The 20,407-nt window shown below is 38.2% G+C and overlaps 1 protein-coding gene across 1 annotated transcript in view; it reads left to right on the top strand.

Moving 5' to 3' along the window:
* SLC10A7 (solute carrier family 10 member 7) overlaps positions 1-20,407 on the top strand; it is a 146,606-nt gene that overhangs the window by 79,811 nt on the left and 46,388 nt on the right. The window contains exon 6 of the mRNA XM_080344320.1: positions 18,782-18,817. Coding sequence (XP_080200446.1) covers positions 18,782-18,817 — 36 coding nt within the window. The remainder of the gene's footprint in view (positions 1-18,781; positions 18,818-20,407) is intronic.

Genomic DNA, 20,407 nt, shown 5'->3' with positions numbered 1-20,407 from the left:
GAGGCTGATGGGAGACCTTATAGTTGTCTACAACTACCTGAAAGGAGGTTGTAGCATGGAGGGTATTGGTCTCCCAAGTAGCAAGTGATAGGACAAGAGGAAATGGCATCAAATTGCATCAGGGGAGGTTTAGATTGGATATTAGAAAGAATTAGTCACGGAAAGGGTTGTCAGGCATTGGAACAGACTGCCCAGGGAAGTAGTGGAGTCACCATCCCTGGAGGTGTTTAAAAGGCATTTAGATGAGGTTAGGGACATGGTTTAGTGGTAGAGTTAGGTTATGGTTGGACTTGATGATCCTGAGGGTCTTTTCCAACTGAAATGATTCAATTAATCTGTGCTTCAGTTTGTGCCTGTTGCCCCTCATCCTGTCATTGGGCACCACTGAAGACAGTCTGGTCTCATCCTTTTGACACCTTCCCTTGAGATATTTATAAACATTGATGAGATCCCTTCTCAGTCTTCTCTTCTCCAGGCTGAAGAGAAGATATTAGGCACCTCTGTCACTTTACCGACATGTTATTTGGCAGTTACAGACTTTCTGGCACTTAGAGACATGATGAGATTTTATTGAATACAACTTCAGATTCAGATCTATGTATGCATGTACGATGCATAATGTTCCCCAGGATACAGCTGAACACAAAACCCCCAGCCAGCCCTGGACCTGGCTCTTGCACAATCAGTGCTTCTGCAGGCCCTGGCTGGCTTACACTGGTGAGGTGAGGCTCACTGGTATTTAGGGTCCTAGTTGTCTGTTATGACCCAGGTAAAACAGGTGGAGACAAACTAGGACTGAAAGCTTCATAATAGGAGTCTTCTGTATGCTGTGGGGAGAAGTATTTACACCGCTTAACTTCAGTGCCCAAGTTAGATTTCTGATAGAGGTTAAATACAAAGTCCAGGCTTCTAACCGATGTGTCTAAATTGTATACCTTAATGTTAAAGGGTACAAATATCTTTCTCTGCCAATATACTGTGTTCAGTAGAGTAGGTTCTACTATAGATAAAATATTATCGATTTATATTTACACATATATTATTAGTTCTGTGGGAATAAGCTCTAATCATTTTTTTTTAATAGTTTGAGCACCTTTTCAGATTTTTCTGTATTTAGTTTCTCAGCACAGTTGTGTTTCATAGTTATTTCCTGATAATTATTTCCCACTTTTTGTTTGACTGGAAAAAATATTAACCATGGTAACTGCAATAAACATGTTTGTATAGCAAATGGTAAAACTTCTGTTAAATGGAGTTTGCGTCATTAGCTGTCAGGGCTGCAGAAGATAAGTAGTTAACTGAGTAAGTAATATGTAACATTATCATTGACGGAACATTTCTTGCCATTAAGCCTTCAAACTCTTATTCAGCTGTCAACACATGGGCACTTTCTGGAGCCAAATTCTCTCATGCTGTGCACTGCCTGCAGCTCGCCTGAAGCTCAACTTTGACTAAAAGTGTTGATTTCGCTTCTTTTAGCCTTGTTCTCATTTAGCGTTAAAACCTGCTTAGAGTCTGCCTTTTATTCTGCAAAGTACACATGCATGTGTCATCCTTCGCACACTTCTGATGTGAAGTTAAGGGGCTCAAAAGATATGCTAGTAATCTTAATGAATAATTGATTAGAAAGGAGTCTGGCAGTGTTAATTGTGAGGTGCAGCTGAGTGAATGCCAAAACAAAAGCTCTTCTAAATGTTTCCGAAAACCTTGTAAAGTCTTTAGCATTGAGCAACAGGGTCAGTGCACTGAAGTGGAATTTCAAGGAGGCTCTTGAATGTAATGGATTTTGACTTCGCTTTGTCATGTGCCTCAGTGGATCATTGATTGAGCACTCATTTGTTAAATCAGCTGTATTTTTTGCCATTTGTCAGGGCATAGACACTTACTGCAGCCTTTTCCCCATTAAACACGAGTTTCTTGTCTTAATAAATTGCAGGTGTAAATTAGTTTTTTATCTAAGATGATCAATTGCTCAAGCAGAGAGACAGGTGAAGATGGTCATAAGGAAACACATTCTGAGATTTTATTTTCTTAACTATTAGAAGAGAAGGATCAAGGATACAATTCAGCTGAAACATCGATAATTCATGCCATTAAATTCAGCTCCCAGCAAAATGCTCAGAAATGATTTTGTTTAGAAAGCTCTAAATGGTATGCATTGAAAGAATAGTTCAAGGTAACCAGCGTTCAGTCAGTTCTTTAAGTTATGAGCAAAGGAAACCTGAGGGTTAAGGAACAAGCAGCACACTGTATGTTTGCAGCGATGAGACATGCTCTCCGATTAGTGGAAAGGCTAATTACCTGGAGTATGCAGGACTGCTGTAGGTGCCATTCATACCTGATTACAATTCTGACAACAGGGCAGAAGAAAGAAGACCTTGAGAATGTGCCAAAAATATCTCTTTATGTAAGCAGATGCTATTACCTTTGCAAGAGAATAGTCACTTATCCAGAATGGTTATTGCTGATAGTAATAAGGGTAGGCCATCAACTTCTGAGTTATGTACATGTGTGGTATTTAATACAGCAATTACTTGTCAAATCTGGAAATGTTCATCTTGATGCTTTGTGCTTGTTGGATAAATGACCAAATCAGATTTATTTGCCAATTGTCATCGCAGCTCAGAGTCAAAGCAAGTAGTCAGTAGTTGAGAGACTGAAGGCAAGCTAATGTTTGGAATTTTTTCAATGTTGATACTAGTAATTAAGTTAGGAGGTGTTTCTTGGTCTTGTCATTAAGTAAGAGTTCTTAAAAATATATATCTGCAAGGAAAAAATGCAGAGCATATCAGTGTCCTGCTGGATGTAGGATTAAACGTTAGGTACACTTGGAAGTCATCTCTTTGGAAGATTAGACTTTTAGTCTTTTTTGGAAAAGATTTTGAGGAGGGACAGAAGGGAAAAAGCCTGGAGAAGACTAGGGAAGAGAAAAGCCAGTCATGTTGACAGAAGAATGTAAAGCTTTTCAATAGCACAGAGTTTAGTGCTGCAATTGCCTAGATACAACTAGGGTGAAGAAGGATGGAGAAACAATCTTCAGTGCTGACGCCACTGCTTTTTGGGGAAAAAAAAAAAAAGTCTGCAAGGTGCAGAATGCCTTTCCCCCCTCACCTGCCAGGAGGAGCTGAAAATGCTCAGCACCTTCAGGCTTGGATCCATAATCAGCAGCAGTGTAAAATTACCATGAAGTTGCTGGCGAGTCAAATGACAGTGCATTTTCTTGTATTATGGTGAATCATTATAAGAAATTTCATTGTGGCCGTGATGTGATAAATAAAATTTGTTTTCTGGCACGTATACTGCAGTGACACCTGCTAACGTTGCAAAGGTTGTGTCCTGCTCCCAGCAAAGTCCCTTGCTCCTAGACTCACTCTGCAGGTACCTTGCAACTTAAGCAGCTGCTTTCGCTGTTGATACTGTCAGACGCTCAGGGACAGTTTCCTTTCTTCTCTCTCTGGCTCCCTAGGCTCTATCAAAAGTGTGAATCTGAAACCAAACAAAATAAAGCTTCAGTCCATATCTTTGCTCAGCCTTTACATGTACATTTTCCTGTTCTGAGTTCTTTTAAACTGCAGCTATCAGAAAGAATAAAATAGTGCATCACCTAGTAGAGTGCTCAAGTGATCATCCAAGCAATTTTCTTCTCCTTGAAGCCAAACAAAGCTTTTTATTACTGACTGACTGAACTTCCTGTGTCTGTCTGTCTAGGTTGCTAGGCCACCTGGTTGTCATGATTTGTGATGTCAGAGGCTTTTGATTATAGGCAAACCAGAAATGCTAATTTAAATATAATATTTACATTTTAAAAATTCTTATGTAAGATGTATCAACAATAGCCACGCAGTTCTATATTTTTCGTGTGTGTGTAAAGTTGTAGTAGGCATCTGGCAAACTGTTCCTGGAACCCTTTAGTTCATGGACCTTTTAGTAAAACAGTATGGTTAAAAAACGAAACCAAAAACCAAAGCCAAACAAAAAAAACCACTTAGGTAGCCTGCAGATCCTTTACAGTACCAATATTGGAAATGACCATCCTGAGTTATTGTTACTTCTAGGCCACAGGATGATTATTTCTGCTCTGTGTATGAACTATGCTGATGCCCTTTGATCCAGAAACGAGAGGACTGATGGCATTTTTGCCTTTTAATATTAGTGCCTTGATTTGCCACTGCAGTGTTACGCAAACCTGCATTGTGTGCATTTGCATTGCCTGTAATTGCTTTATAGATTAAAGGAACAGTTATGCTTAATTGTAAATAACCAAAGCAGTTATTTTTTGACCCTATTGCCTATGTGAGAGTTTGCAGCAAAACTTCAGGGGGAAAAAAAAAAAAAAAAGAAAAAATGAAAAAAAAAGAAATTGAGTCTTTTTCACATGGAAATTGCATTTAGAACAAAAAGGGCTGATAATGAACTGATAGTGAGTAAACCAATGGGTCAGGATGATGAAACATACTTTTCATACTTCGGCAGCCATGGGCTGTTGTATTTCTCATTTGTAAAGTATCTCTGCAGAATGCAAGCAGAATCTGTATTAAACCCCAAGGCAAGGCTATTTAACCCTTCCATGTTATGGATATTAAAACTGCCCTATAATGGGTGACTGTTAGTTATTAACAGCTCATACCGAGTTGGATTGTGTGTTGGTGTTCGGAATTTTTAAAATGGTTATGGCTGATGGATTGCAAGGATTTGTAACAGTAGTTATTAGGTTGCATATCTTCATTTCTGTTAGATCAATGAGGCAAATAGTGTACCTGAGAACTACTTTGAAAATCAGGTCAGTTGCTAATCTTAGGATGGGTTAAATCTTGCTACTCTCTTTGCAGTTCTCATGGTCAGGGTGGAAATAGCAAGTGATTGACTTATTCTACAACTTCTGTGGGGAAGTTCTGTCTGCCACCCACCAGATGAAACAATTTATGAAAGGTGTTAGGCACACAAAACAGACACAAGTGAATCTCTTGTTGGTTAGCAAATCCTAGACATCCTCAGTAAAAACTAAAGGCCTTAGAGATACATTTTGTCTCTTCAGCTAATGAGGTTCTGGGAGTGTGTGTGGCATGTAATTTAAGGGAGAAATTACAAGGGATTTCACTTAAAAGGAATGTATTCCTGTAGAATGAGAATTATTCTGGATACGGAGAGCTGGGGCCTTTGGAAATTTAAGTACATAAACAGTCTAATCCCGTGCTGTGAACTTCCAGCCTTGTAGTGGTTCTTTGGGGAGAGCTGGGACAAAGCCTAAGGAGGAGTCAGAAAGGAGCTACCCAGGGAGCTGGGATGTCTCTGAAGACAGAGCAGACTGTTTTACCTCCTATACATTAGGAAACACCTTCCAAGATAATACTGTCTTGCCATTTGGACTCTTGGGAGCTCGAATAAAAAAAAAAAAAAAAGCACCCTTCTTGTGGGGGCTGTGAGGGCAATATTTTCTCTTCATTTGGTTCTAGTCTCACTTGCCAGCTCCCTCCCTGCCTAGGCAGTCTCTGCTAGACCAGGACTATTTTGTTTTCAGAAATAATTTTCCCCCTCTGGAAATACTCTGTTATGTTACTGAATCAAAGATCCACATTTCAGGGCAGATGATTTAAATGCAAAAGCAGTATTCATATCAGACAGGGGAAAAGCAGGCTCCTTCTGATGGCAAGTTTGAACAGCATAACCCTTACAGGAAATTGAAATACAAAGCCAAGTTTTGTTTGCTGCCCCTTCTTTTTTTTTCTTCTCTCTCTTTTTTTTTTTTTTTTCTTAATACATATAGTTCTTTAGGCTGCCTCTGCCAGGATTTATAACTTTCCACAATTTACCTACTCTGATACACTCAGAATGTGGTGACGTTACTATTCTCAGGTGAATCGTGCCGTGCCATCTTTTTCAGAGGGCGCTCCACAAAAAGCTGACCGCAATGGCCGTGGACTTTAGTGCTTGTTGCTGTGCTCAACCTCAGGGCAGCACCCTTCCTCTTGCTGTCCTGGGGTGATGTGGGCAGCACTGGGCAACTCAAGAGCCTTCCCAGGCAGTGTTCTTGTCTCCTTGCAAGGGCAGGTGGGACCAGGCAGTATGGACTTGTGGAGGTGAGTTTCAGGGAGGTGAATTTTCCTCAGACCTGCCAGTTCCAAATCAGTATAGACAGACCTCTTTTGATGTGACAGCACTGTAGATTCAACCAGTTTCCTGTGTGCTTCAAAGTGATTGTCAGGTTTTTTTCAGCAGGCGGAAGGAGCAATTTCGGATGCTGTGCTGAGGGACCCGCTGCTATAAGCAATACCTTAGCCCAGTAGGTCATCTGTGACTTGAGCAATAGCATACAGTTGAGCAAATGCACCATTCTTCTGCCTTGAATGCAAGACCTGCATCTATAGCTAGTGAATAACATTTAAGAAATGAACATCTTTGAAGCAGATGGTTTAAAAAAGAAAAAAAAAAATCTCATATATATCTAAAAAGATATTCCAAGACTCATATGGCATTGATAACAAGAACAGGGGTTTTGGCCCGTTCCATTATACTACATATAAAACAAAACCCTACATTTTCTTGTTGCAAATATGCATATTAAGCATATTAAAATGTGTATTAAGTGGAATGTCTACTATGTGGAGGTATCAAAAACAATGCAGGAGTTTCATGCTTTCAACACTGTGTTTGCACAGTACGCTAGAAGAAGGGTGGCTGAATACTTGCAAAACCACAAAAAAGTGCCAGTAGGAGAAAAGAAGTGGTTTTTACTGCTTGTATAGAATTCGTGAAATAAGCAATAATCAAGCTGGTCATGCTGAAGTATGTTTGGAAATAGAACTGAGAAACAACTTTTCTCTAGAAGTTTCTTCATAAGTAAATGATCTTAATCAGTTAAACGGGACCACATTTCTTTGTGTTTAGTCTGGAGAACAGGAGGCTGAGAGGAGACTTTATCATTCTCTACAACTATGTGAAAGGAGGTTGTAGTAAGGAGGGTGTCAGTCTCTTTTCCAAGTAACAAGTGATAGGAGAGGAAATGGCCTCTAGTTGTGCCAGGGAAAGTTTACATTGAATATTAGGAAAAATTTCTTCATGGAAAGGGTTGTCAGGTGTTGGAACAGGTTGCCCAGGGAAGTGGTTGAATCACCATCCCTGGGGGTTTTTACAAGATGTGTAGATGCGGTTCTTGAGGACATGGTTTAGAGGTGGACTTGTCAGTGTTAACAGTTGGACTCAATGATCTTGAAAGTCTTTTCCAACAAAAATGATTCCATGATTCTGTTTTACTATTTCTGTGGATTTTTTTAACCTTAGTGTGCTGTCGTGTATGTACTTGTAATTTGAGGCAATTATTATCTATCACAGAAAGATGGTTTATGATCCTGGTTTCTTATTCACAGTCATTAATATCATATTGAATCCATGAACATTCAGCGATTTATGCACAATTCAGTTCAGCTGAATGCTATAATATCCCATTCTAAGCATTAAAAACAGGTATCACAAGATAGCATTAGGTCAGAACACAGGGTAGGCTCTTTAAATCATGTTATTGATTGGTGCTTTCTGAAGATTTTCCGTAGTTGTGTTTGAACCATGTACTTCTATTTGCTACTGACTTCTAGAAAAGATGGCCTGTCAACATAATTTGAATTGAAAAGTCTTGCTTTTAGTGCCCAGTTGAAGGTACATGCTTATATAGTTTCATTTCTTATCCAAATTATCCAGTTCCAGGTTTCTGGAAGACACAGCTGTATCTTCAGTTACATCTTCCAAAATGGAGAATATTTACTCATCTACTACAGAAGTTACTACAGAAGTTAATGTTTTTATTAATTTATTTTATTAATGCAGGACTTATTCTGGAATTTATGCAGAAAGCAAGAAAGATTTGGGTTTACAACTGGGTTTTCAATCACTGTAGTTTGTGCATGTCCTGTAGATGTTTTATAGTTTGCCACCCACCCTCCCTGGAGGGTGGAGTGGTAGTATCCCAGCTGATGTGTTCTGTTTGTAAAATGTGAGATAATCACTCCTGTAAGACTACAGTCCTAATGTCTATAGAAATGTATTTGAGAACACTGAAAAAAAAAAATATATATATATATATGAGAGCCACCTCTTTTTTAAACATTATCTAACTCATCTATTAGGATCTGCATATTTTTTAATAATGCTGCTGCTTTTGTTTGCTATGTTTGTATCTATTTGCATGCATTAAGTTTCTTCTTCAAGAACAATTTTATATGAGACTGAACTTGCTGGTTTCCTAGGAAAACAAAAACATTTTTTGCCTCCTTCTATTTAAACTATGGTATTTGACTCCTCTTGAGTATGTATTCATTATCTTAAAATAGAAACAACCTCCATTCCCTGTGCTCAAAATTAACGTTATTGTTGAATTCCCAGGCCTAGGAGAATACTGGTTGCATTACAAGCAAATATTTTCCATTCTGTATAGTGGAAGAAACTGTCAATTAGTACAAAAAGGGTTAATCATATTACCCCTTTTTAAATAACCCCCTTTTTTTGTCCATCCTGTGTTTGCAAAAGATGACATAATCAAATGGCAAACCTGTGTTTTTGTTCCTTTGCAAAAATCCCTGAAAAGCCCATGACACAGGCTACTGCTGTAGCTGTACGTTTCTATTCATTATTGATGACTTGGGGCCAGGCAGGCAGCGCAGAACACAGGCAATATAGATTACCATATTGGGGGCTGGGTTTGGGGGGGCTGTGTTTACGTGTGCCTGCTCACACGTGTGTGTGTGTACATTTTGGTTAGGTTCGGCCTTTGAAATATTCAATTCTGAAAGGAAATCATACCTGGGAATGATAGTGGAAACGAACTGAATGAGCCTTGTGATACATTTTAATAAAACAATTTGTGGCACTTAGACTAAAGGAGAAAAAGAATATTAGAGTGAGCTCACTCTAAAACTAATTATTATTAGCTTAACTTTCTGGCAGACTTGGAAATGGTCTTGAAGGGTCCTGAGCATCATTTAGTCCAGGGAACTTGAAGGACATTTCTCACGGAGTGTAATTAGCTCCTTCACTGATGTCTTCCTCACAAAACTGGTGTAAGCTAATTTATCTCTAATAATAAATATAGAGAAACTATGCTGTTGGTTTGATTTTAAGGGAATGGTATCTTATTTCCTGCTTACCACATACCAAACCCACAGTTTGGGTTAGCATGAGAATTATGCCGGCACTTTAGTGATATGTTTCAGTTGGTATTTCTCAATAGTAGGTCACCAAGAGACCTTTACAATGCAAATAAAGTGTTTCACTGCTACTGATTTGTAATTAATCTGTATAGGTTTTTATTGGCACAACACTTCTGCCCATCATATAAAGTTTTTATTTTCTTCCATATGTCAGACGGGTTGTACAGTGCTTTATACTTGCATTGTTTGAGGTTCTTGGCTTTAAGAAAAACAAGAGAGATCAGAGTTTATTTAAACGTAGTGTAGATGTTAACAAAATAAAATGTGCTTTGGTTCAAAAATTGATGGTGTGTTTATACAGAAACTGTTCTACTTAAATAGATTTTGATAACTGTGTATAACCCCTCATTTCTGTAATATTTGCCATAGCTTTTCTCTCAGGTTTCTGTACTTTTTCACTTACACTTCTGCTTTCTTTCATACAGCTTATTATCACAGCAGGAAAAGTTAACTCACAGTTTAGTTAATTCAAAGTTTCTTCTGTTAAAATGTTTTTTAAACACACAACAGAATAAGATGCTGTGTGCTAGAGGGTGATTATGTCCAGCTGACAAAGAAAGACAGGGAAGTCTTGTAGGGATCTCTGGCTTTGGACATTGCTGTTTCAGTGCTGTTTGACATGTAGAACTCTGTAAAGCAGGGCTGATCTAGAGCATAAAAACTGCTTTCTCTTGTTTTGGGAAGAAGAGGTGAGACACCATTCCAGTGGAAGAGGGGCATATGACTATTCCAAAAAGCAGTATCAGTCAAAGTAGAATGTTTGCTTAGTTTATTCCTCCAATTTTTCTGATTCTGATTTCTCCTGTTGTGATTCGTACTCTTTAACGTGTTTCAAAATATAGAATCAACTATGTGGCTAATTTAGCAGTACTACAACTTCTGGTTTAGGAGGAGTTTCTTCTCCCTGGAAGGTCCCACAGCACCATCTAGTGTGCCATCCTTTTTTATTAGCAAATGCTTTTGTGATAGCAGAGGCACTGAGACTGGCATGTTCAGCTGGTAATTAAACTTAGGATACTTAACATACCTTGTACTTACCGTACACCCCAAAGCATGTAAGTTTATTATATTGTTATTATCCATGAAACTCTTTATTGAGAAAGGACCATGCTTATACCTACAAACACCCTAATCCTACAAACTGTCTTTCTTCCTCAGTCCCACTGAGGTCATGCTATATGCTGTGTTGTAGAACTGTGTTGTAGAACTGTCTGTGTTGGAGAAATTACAGGATTATGTCAAAATGATTTTTGCAAAGACAGGAGGATCAGTCTGAAAAACACATGGGTGTGGATGATTGTGAAGTTCCTTTCTTCCTTTTATGCCTCCTCTAGGGAAGGCCCACGTAATGGCAGTGTATGAATTTGATTCCTATGCTGACATACACAATTATAGTGATCTAGTTCTCTGCTGACACCACACGAGAAATAAATTTGAATAGGAACAGACAATGGTTTAATGAGCTGGAATTAGCAAAAGTATTGTGCATGTGAAGTTTAAAAAAAATTGTCATTGAGGTGGGAAGTAAAGGCAAGGAAGAAAGTCTTGAGGCCAGGGATGACGGTCAGCAAAAACAACTGAGGAGGAAATGGGCAACAGTTGGAGCCGCAGGCTCAGCACTATCATTGAATGCACTGAAGATGTTAACCAGACACCTGACTCGAACCTGTTGCACAGGAGAGAGACAACAAAATGTTGCAGGAAGTTGTTACAAGTTTGAGTGGGGAATAAGTCTTGATCACCTTCCAGATACATGAGAAAAGACCCACCAGAACTGCATTGGGTCAGACAGAGCACTGCAGAGCTGCAGGAGCAGGAGCTTGCAGCTTGGGAAGTCTGGCCAGGAGCAGCTTCCTCAGCAGCATCCTCCCACCCACTGTAGGAGCTATTCTGCATGTTGCCAGGCAGATCCCATGTAACTGAAATTCTTGCAGTTACTCATACAACATTGCTAATATAGGGCATGAGATTTTAGGATGTTTGATGGGACCATTTATTTCCACCTCTGATTCTGACTTTTTTTGGTATTTTGTGCATTGTTCCAGATGCTATTCCAGTATAACCTGCCAAGCCCCAAAAAGCTTTTATAGTTGCTTTAAAACTTCAGGGTAGTTACTAGTGTGTCCTGAACTATTCTGTTGCTTTGTAAGAAGATTTCTAATGTGTTGAAGATGCCATCTGCTGGGAAGCCAGGCAAACTATGCTTATGTGGAGTTTTACCTTTGTGAAATAATCTGTTCATACTCTTGGCTTTATTCTCAACCCAATACTGGAAACTCACCTCTCAAACTTACTGAAAAAAATGCTTTCACCTTTTGATTTTGTTCTTTACACTCAGTCTGTGACAAATGTAGTAGTGTTACTGCCAGTAGTTCAGATCACTTTATTCTTAGTTCCTGTGTTCTGTTGTGTTGGAAAAACCGAAGCTTGCTGCCTGCATTCCTTTTTATTCCATTTTGATTTCATACTTGAATAAAATATGTGTGAAGGGGACATCTGCAGTTAGTAATTACTGATAAACAATGGAAATGCTTTTGGTTTCTACTATTTTCTGATGCTAGCATGCTTTTTAATATTATCTTTTTTAAAACAAACAAACAAAAAACCAAAACCACAAAACAAAACCCACAAACCCTTCCCACAGTAGAGGCCACTAGGAGAACAAAGGTGGTGCGACATCTGGAATAATTCACAAAGTAATACGCATAATCTCATAGTTGATATGAAATCTGATTTATTTTATTCCTTCCAATAAAGCAAAACCCATTTTGACATAGGACTTCTAATTTTAGAGTTTTGTTATTAAAACCCAATATTGGCCTAATTGTATGCATTGCAGGTATTGTTATGGTGCTTATTTATAATTACAGTTGAATTACAGTTATGTAGAATTGTATTTTCAGTTTTTTATTGTAGTTCATTGCCTTGGTTTTGTACAGTGTTTATGAATTTAATGAATTGTGTTAAAATATACTGAAAAGAGCATGAAGTTAAATTCAGATTTTTGTATTATTTATTATAGGGAGGATGGATGTATTTAGCATCCTAAAAATCATCACTTCATAAAGTCTTTGTTCTTGATATAAAACAGTACAATAAAGAGCTAAACAACATATTTTATTCTGAAGTTGTATAAGGCCTCTTAGAACCAACGGTATCTTTGGAGTAGCTGACAGAAAAGGGATGTATGGGAAGAGACTTTCAAAGTCCCATGTTTTGCACCTGAAATTATTTTGAAAACAATAACATTGGAAAACAAAAGGCAAGTGATTATTTGGCATCAGGAGCTTCTGTGAGGTCTATGAGGGAACAACCCAGGGTCTTTGAAGTTGCATCGTGGGCAATGACTGAAATTGTAAGCACAACAGGAAGTGCAGCTCCAATTTAATCTCCAATATTGTCCATTTACATGGACATGAAGTTTGAAAGAGGAGTAAAACATATGTTTTATTGTGGAAGTCTAGTTCAACGTCTAAATCAACAAAAATTTCTTGTCTCCATTGTTGTCTTTAAGCAGGAACAAATGAACAGTATAGTTTGTATAGCCATGCTTACACAAATATTAAAAACTGTTTAAAGAAGCCAGGAAAAGGTTGTCCAAATAGGCTCCTGCAACCACTTGATCCAAATACTAACGTACTGAAATGTTTTCCAAATAATTTCAGTTACAGACTTGAAATCATGTTAAAATGGTATAGTACTTGAAAACTGAGATATGCAATCCTGTTATCAGGCTGTTTTCTGTTATGATCCTTCTTTGTTCATCACACACCGATGGTTTTGCAAGGACTTGCATAGGCTATGCCATCCTGACTTTCAGTGGTTTTTTGCACTTAGGGTTTTGAACCTAGTAAGTATGTTTAGCGTAGGCGTTTTTAACTTGTTCTGTGGTGTCTGTCAAGAGATGCTACATCTTTCCAAACTAGTAAGTGGGCACAGGTGGAAAAAAGGAGGAGGCGAGAAGGCAACTCATTTCTGAAGGATTTTTAGCAGGTTATCCAGGTGTGTGCCCTGCTTCAACAGTAGGAGTAATTCTTTATATGATGCCTGAAATTAAGATTACTGCAAAGCAGTTTGGCAGGGGACTATACTTAAGTCAGTTTATTTAGAGGACGCATAATGTGGTATCACAGCTAATGAGTGAAGTTTTACAGAGGTGCTGTATCACAACATGGAACTGTGGAGCGGTGACCAATCTAAGGGGTGAGGGTGAGGGGAAGACTTGTACTTCTTCATTTGAGTAGACTGAAAGTTGGCTTTGAGTACTGTTATCATCTGTATAATCACTATCACATTCTTGAACATACTGAGCAATAAGCTTTTTGACCTTTAGGAGAGCCTACTTTTTTTTCCCCCGGTGATGGTACCAGATCTGTTTATCTATATTCTGTCCAAATTTTGACTGTTCTGTATTGCTCACAAACATACCTAATTCAGACCTAGAAGTACTTTTCTAGAGGCTGGGTTTTATTTTGGAAATGTAAAACATGATAAAGTTGTCTGCGTATTTGTCAAAAACAAAGAAAAATATATATTTTTTAAAAACCACACTTCACAGTATCACAGTATGTTTGGGATTGGAAAGGACCTCAAAAGATCATCTAGTGCAATCCCCCTGCTGGAGCAGGAACGCCTAGGTGAGGTCGCACAGGAACATGTCCAGGCGGAACATCTCTAAGCACAGAAGCAAGGAAACAAAATACACAAGAAGAAATAAAAATAATAAGTGTTTCAAAGTCTATTTCTCATGTTGTAATCAGAAAAACTGCACAGTTTTTGGTTGTGTTTGGCTTTTTTGTTGTTGTTTTGTGGGGTTTTGTTGGTTGGTTGGTTGGTTTGTTTGTGTTTTTTTGGTGAGGGGGGCAGGCTGGGTTTTTCTGGTTGTTCTTTCTTTTCCAGAAAGTGCCAGTGACTCTTGAAATAAAAGCATGTGAAAAGTACTGCAGTACACAGATGAAGATTGAATTTCTGTTGTCATTCATGCTTGTCTTCTGATAAAATTGTCCAGAGTTCATAGCCTTTTTTCTTGCAACTTACCCTATCGGTAGTGATGGAAACGCTGCCCAGTTAACTTTTTACTAACCTGTATTCAGTTTATAACTTAACACTGCTTACACTTTTGCTCTGATGAAGCATTCAAGAACATCTGTAGCTTTAAGCACATATGTATGAAATTGATTTTGGAAAACACACATTTGTTCAGAACCCTGATTACAAAAAGATTTATTTTTTTTCTAGCCCTACTTCTTAAGACAAATCAGATGGTTAATGTTTTTTCTTTCATGAGTAATTGCCACACTTGTGTCCTACTGCTGACCTGTAAGAATGAAGAAAAATTGCATGGGAAATTTGTGGGTAAAGGAAACGAAGGAAAGTTCACATGTATTTCATGCCTCATTGCAATAATCCTTATTCATCTTCTACCATGTGTCCCTCTGGATCTGTGCCCACCTTCCTCTTATTATTTGCATAATTTCTTTCTTAATGATTTGTCATCATAGTTTCAAATCTATTATGTTACTTCCTTTTGCTGTCTGCTTTGGCAACCAATTACATGTATTGATTCTACAAATTCTCTTGAAGAATAAACACCTTTTAATATCTGCTCTACGGCAATGCCGTGCAGGCTGAAACCTATGGAAAACATCTTTATCTCTATAAGGCAAATACCAATTAAATGGATCTCTAAATGCATCCTTCCTGTTAAAGTGTATGTTTATGCATATGCTCACACACACGAACCTGTATTTATACTATCTTAATTAAGACATGCTTCATGATCTTTGCTGTAAAAAGGAATGTGTTTATAGATATCTAGTATGACTATTCAGACTCATGTGTTCTATCAGTGTCTTGGGTCAGGCTGGGAGTTTTTCTTCCCTTTCCACAAAAATCATTGAAATATATTCAGTCAGTCTTTCACATCAGAGGTGTAAATGGATTTCTTGAAAGTTTTTCTGCTGATAGCAAACGGCAGTCACTTTACAACTTTGACTCCATTGTGGGCAGCAGTCGGAAAGCTTAACACTCCAACCAAACTTTGAAGATGCTAAAACTGTGTGATGACCTTGCATTCTCAAGGGCACATGCTCAGCTTCTGCTGGAAGTGCTAATCTACAATCTGTTTATCTCCATACACTGCGTATTTGACAGCAATTGCCTGGAAAGCAAGGCAGGGAAAAGCATAGCCAAATTTAGTTACTTTTTCCTCTCTGGTGGTGTTAATGTCTGATGGACTTAGAAATGATAGCCTTTATTTTAACTTTTACCTTCCTTTGTGCTTTTCAGCCTGTCATAGTCTCAGAAAGCAGCCGCACTGCCAGTGTCAGAATACAGTCATCTTTGTTAAGACTCTGCTGGTGCGTGAGCTGGACCGTGCAGAGTAACAGTTTTCTTCTGTCTTATCTTTATTCTGAGTGAATCAGATTTTGGTTTTCTCTTTAAAACCCAAGACGTTGTCCGTATTTTCTATCAGTAGGTTTTAGACTCAGTGTGATCTTTATATTATTCTTTACTAGGTATGAATTGAGATGCATCACATAATGCTTATGAGCATATTGAGGAGCACATTTCTAAGAAAGAGATAACATGTTGAAGTGAGGCAGCATGTGCAGGGAAAGGTGATACCTATGTTAGACAGATATGCTTTAATCGCATAAAAACCTCTTCAACTCTGGAACAGAAACCTGAAGAGAACGGCTTTTGCACACAAAAGCACGTCAGTGTGTTCATATAACATAGAAATGGACTTTATTTGGCCAAACTTTGTTCTTTTCCAGCTCCATCAGTCAGTCTGGTAACTGAGGTTCCCTCCCCTAACAAGACTTGCCTTGCTTGCACCTGTAAACCATCACACTCACCACAGCACTACTGACTGAAAAAAAGCCCCCTTGGTTTTAATGTAATCCCTGTGGTTTTTCAAACCGGCACTCCTTATGGAAATAAAACATTAACATCAAATTACCCTGATTCAGCAACAACATTTATTTTTTAATATAGACTTGTCTGTTCTGTCAGGTAATTGTTTAGCTTCCTGGGGAACTGCGTATGTGTCACAAATGGGAAAATTCAACCTTATAAATCCTTTCTGTGGTGAGGCAATGAGAAACTTGCTTCCAATTATTAAGATCACTAGGTTTAATAGCAAAATTTTGTACAGAATTGCTAGAATTGACCTTTCGAATGCTGTATTTTCAACAAGCTCAGTCAGGAATCTATTTGTGATGTTCACTGGGATCCTTTTCTTCTCCACTTACAGAATTATGAAGAAGTGTTACTGTCACAGAGATAATATTTCCTTTTGTGATATTCTGTGCTTTGAATTAGCAGCTTATTGCCAATTGTGTTAATATCACCAAGCCTCCAAAGCAAATGTATACCAAGTCACAGGTCCCATCCTATAGAGGAAGGGCATCATCTTTATTTATCAACAAGATAAAGGGGAGGGTTATTTTGGTTTTACCTTTGCTTGCCTTTTTTTTTTTTTTTTTTTAATACTGTATAGAAACTCTATAGAATGCAGTGAGGCACGAACTGCATAAGAAATGACTAATGGTGCTGAATCATTGAGTTCCCTCAGGTGTTGAGGTGAGGCGCCTGTACTTACCAGCTGGCAGTGTGCTCTCTTCTCCCTACACTCAATGCTCATGTGGAGTAGAGGACGCTTGTGGTGTATCATCTCCCACTCTATGCCTGCTCCTCTTTGCTTGTGCCAAGGAAGATATAAAGCTGGAACCATTCTGCAGTGGTGTTCTGCCCCCCACAAAATCACACGTGCCTAGGGAAGAGTCAGGCACTTGGTAATAGATGAGCTGTGCAGTGTCGTTGTTAATGGGGAAAGGGGAGAAAGAGGTAATTCTGGCTCATTCTTAGTGGTAGTTCGTAAAAGACGGAGTTTGATCATTCTGATGAAGTGGCTGTGTTGCATCTACATTATATGAATCTTATTGCCAGTTCTCCATTCTAAGCATTGCAGATGCTCCTGTACACAAATGTCAGTTTAGCTCGTTTCCTCCTCCCTCCCTCAGCTTTTGTTTCTTACTCTACAGCTGATACACTAGAACACCTGTATTTCTTCATAACTGTTATCTGCATTTTTGTCTCAGCCTCTTGTAAACAGTGATTCCCTGAAGGAATTCTTATTGCTTCTACTTCTTATATTTCTTGTCTTTTATGATTTATCTCAGTGGTGACATTTGCAAAAAGATAAATGATTATGGATAGCTTGGCTGTAGGGCAGTCAGATATGGAGTATTTCAAAATATGTTTTAAATTCTGCAGAGCCTTCAAGTTGCACAGCTTAACTGTTGCCTCCTCGACCCTTCATGTCTGCTGTAATTTGTGGCATTTACTTGTTGCATTTTGTTTTAACAGTGCAAGAGGCACTCTGTGCTGTCTGCATCCATGCTTTTTGTGAACTCAGAAAGCAAAACGAATATAAAAGTAGTTGTATAAGGCTTTTCTTTATATTAGTTTCCAAAAGATTGGAGTAAAGTTATGTTACTCAAGGTTGAATGAAAAGCAGGGGACAACTACTTTTTTTGTTTAATTATTTTTAACTTGGAGCTAAAAACAAACAAAAAATAAGCATACCTTCAGATGAATGCAAGGTAATTTTGGACTTTTGTCCTTTAAACAATAAAGTTAATGAATAGCTGGAGGACTAGTTATTCTTGAGAAGTAGCTGGATGAAGAATATAGACTTGGCTTAAAGAAGTTTTGAGCAAACGTTATGAATTAGCCTGCATTAAAGGATAGAATAATTTTATTGAGCAATAATAAAATGTTCAAGTCAGATGGAAGGGTGATAGGGAATTGCTATTTGCAGCTATGAAACTGATGGATGTCATGTTAAGTCCCAGCCCAAACAACTCATTTTAAGATTTGCTGTCATGAAACTAAAATCTTCTGTTTGTCCAATCATCAGCTTTAAACCCGTTCCTTGTCAGTGAAGACAACAAATCTTTTTGCTTGTGTCTGCCTGGAGGATGTGGAAAGCTGAGGTGGTCCTGTGTGATTAAATTAGATGAAAGACTTGCCTTCTACCAGCGAGACATGAGGTCTAATCAAGTGAAATGAGTTTTGAGATCTCAGCTCATTTCCTTGGGGAATATCAGTTTACATTACACAGTCACGACACCTCATTCATCACAGTTGATGCGACTTTTGCTCAGAAGAGGACCTGGGACTGGGTAGCATGGGACTTGATCACAAGCCTTCCCCTAAGGAGTAGCTTAGTGGAGTTATGATGCAGCGCAGTGAGGGGAAGCTTTAAGATCTTTTTTTAAATAATTGATCTATATTTCTGTATATCAGATCTTCTAGAATAGAGGGACTTAGGTGCGAATGGGGAAAGCTAGAGGTAAAAAATAAAAAGATACTTTGTACTGAGTATAGTTTATAAAATGGTCGATATACAGGTGCTAAAGAATGTACATAGTGAAGACCAAAGTTGAACTTCTTTTCACTTCATTTCTATGATGTTGAATGATGTTTGTGTATTTCCAGGCACTAAGGTACGTGAAAGTAAAGAGTATTCTGTTTCCCTGACTAACAGACTTTTTTTTAATTCTTATTTCTTCCAGGGCATTGTTATAACTCCACTTCTGCTTCTGCTTTTTGTAAGTATCTTGATCTTAAGATGTCTTCTTACTGGGTAACCTTGCACCTGTTAGTACATTTAAGGCATAAATTTAAGTAATTTAATAGTGTTTAAATAATGAGGAAGATTTTTCTGGTCAGTATCTGAAATAAGCTCCCTCCCAGAAAGACCACCAATGTGATGAATGGAAACTCTACCTGCACTTCATTTGAAGAGGACCAAAACCTGTTGTTCTTGCAGAATCACAAAACCATATGCTGTTAGTCAGGCTGGGTAAAATACAAACTCTTACCAAATAAGATGATCACTCAGTTAGGAGATCTCCTGGAGATCTTTCACATGCAGGAGCTGGACAAAGTCCTAATGATCCAAAATAGATGACAGACCAACTGAGAAAGCACTGTTCAGGTAAACAGAGCTTCATTCCTGGGCAGCTAAGCTCCTGGGTATTTTGTTTGTAGAGGTTAGTGAGAGATCAGCAGCAGGAAGACGAATTACTGGAGCCCCTATGTATCACTAAATGTGATGCTGCTTCATTCCAGTTAGTTCAAGATTTGTTTTTCAATCATTAGTCTTCAGTGAGGGCCTTGGTTCCTTACAGTTCATGGTAGAACAAAAGGAAGAAGGCAAAGTTTTATCTTCATGTTTTATAAAAGTATGGATATTAATCAGTATGCAATGAAGAGATTTTAACAGGTAGGTAATGGTGCTTTAGTTAGTCCTTTATCAGGTTGGGAAGTCTTGATGCTTGTGGAGGATTTGCTGGCACAAATTGTTTGGTATGGTACAAGTTACTGAGGACTGTGGCTTTATGAAGATCAGGGAAACAGGCTGAAGCACTTAAAGGTTTTCAGGAGATGTATATGTTGTCTTTTATGTTTATCTTACTACTTGCATTGTACATAAGCCAGCACCCTGGAAAGGGAATGAGAGTGAAGTTAGTCAGAAACAATTTGTAAGTAGTATGCAAGTGGTGCCCTGTTTATAGTAGGGATGCTTAAGCAATATACATACAGTATACTAATATAGCAGTGTAAACTAAACTGGCATAAATAGTATTGTGAGAATGGCTGTAACATTATCAACTACTGCTGAAGTAAAGCTATGTGGGAAGATTTTTATTTTATGGTATTTTTATTTTACTGTAGAAAATTGTAATTCATCTGATGCAGCTAACCTATGTTTACACAAGAGCTGCTCTGACCTTATCCTATATATCAATGCACACCAGCAAAGCTTTCTTGATATACCTGGGATCACAGGCTTACTGTAAATTGAAAAAGACAACTGTTCTAAGAAAAATGGGTCTTTTGTTATTCTTGCACTGAATACGTTGATTCTGCTTCTCTATTTTCCTGTCATGTTCCCTCCTGCATGCAACATGTTTCTTCCACTGGCATTCATACAGAGACCTGTGCATTTTTTTTAAGTGACTGAAACTTCAGCTGTTTTTACTTTTGCTCACTGGCAACTTCCACCCTGCTATTCCTCACTGAGTTTTGGTGCTCTGTGTAGCCGAAGGGGTTACTTTCCGTAGAAATGGAAATATTAAAGAATGTTCTGCATACATTTTCAAGCAACATAAAGATGTTTACTTTGGTGACTTTAC

The sequence above is a fragment of the Nesoenas mayeri genome, assembly GCF_963082525.1.
Source record: "Nesoenas mayeri genome assembly, chromosome: 4".
Classification (NCBI taxonomy): Eukaryota; Metazoa; Chordata; class Aves; order Columbiformes; family Columbidae; genus Nesoenas; species Nesoenas mayeri.
Note: the sequence above shows the minus strand (reverse complement) of the source record. Positions and strands in the feature narration are given on the sequence as shown.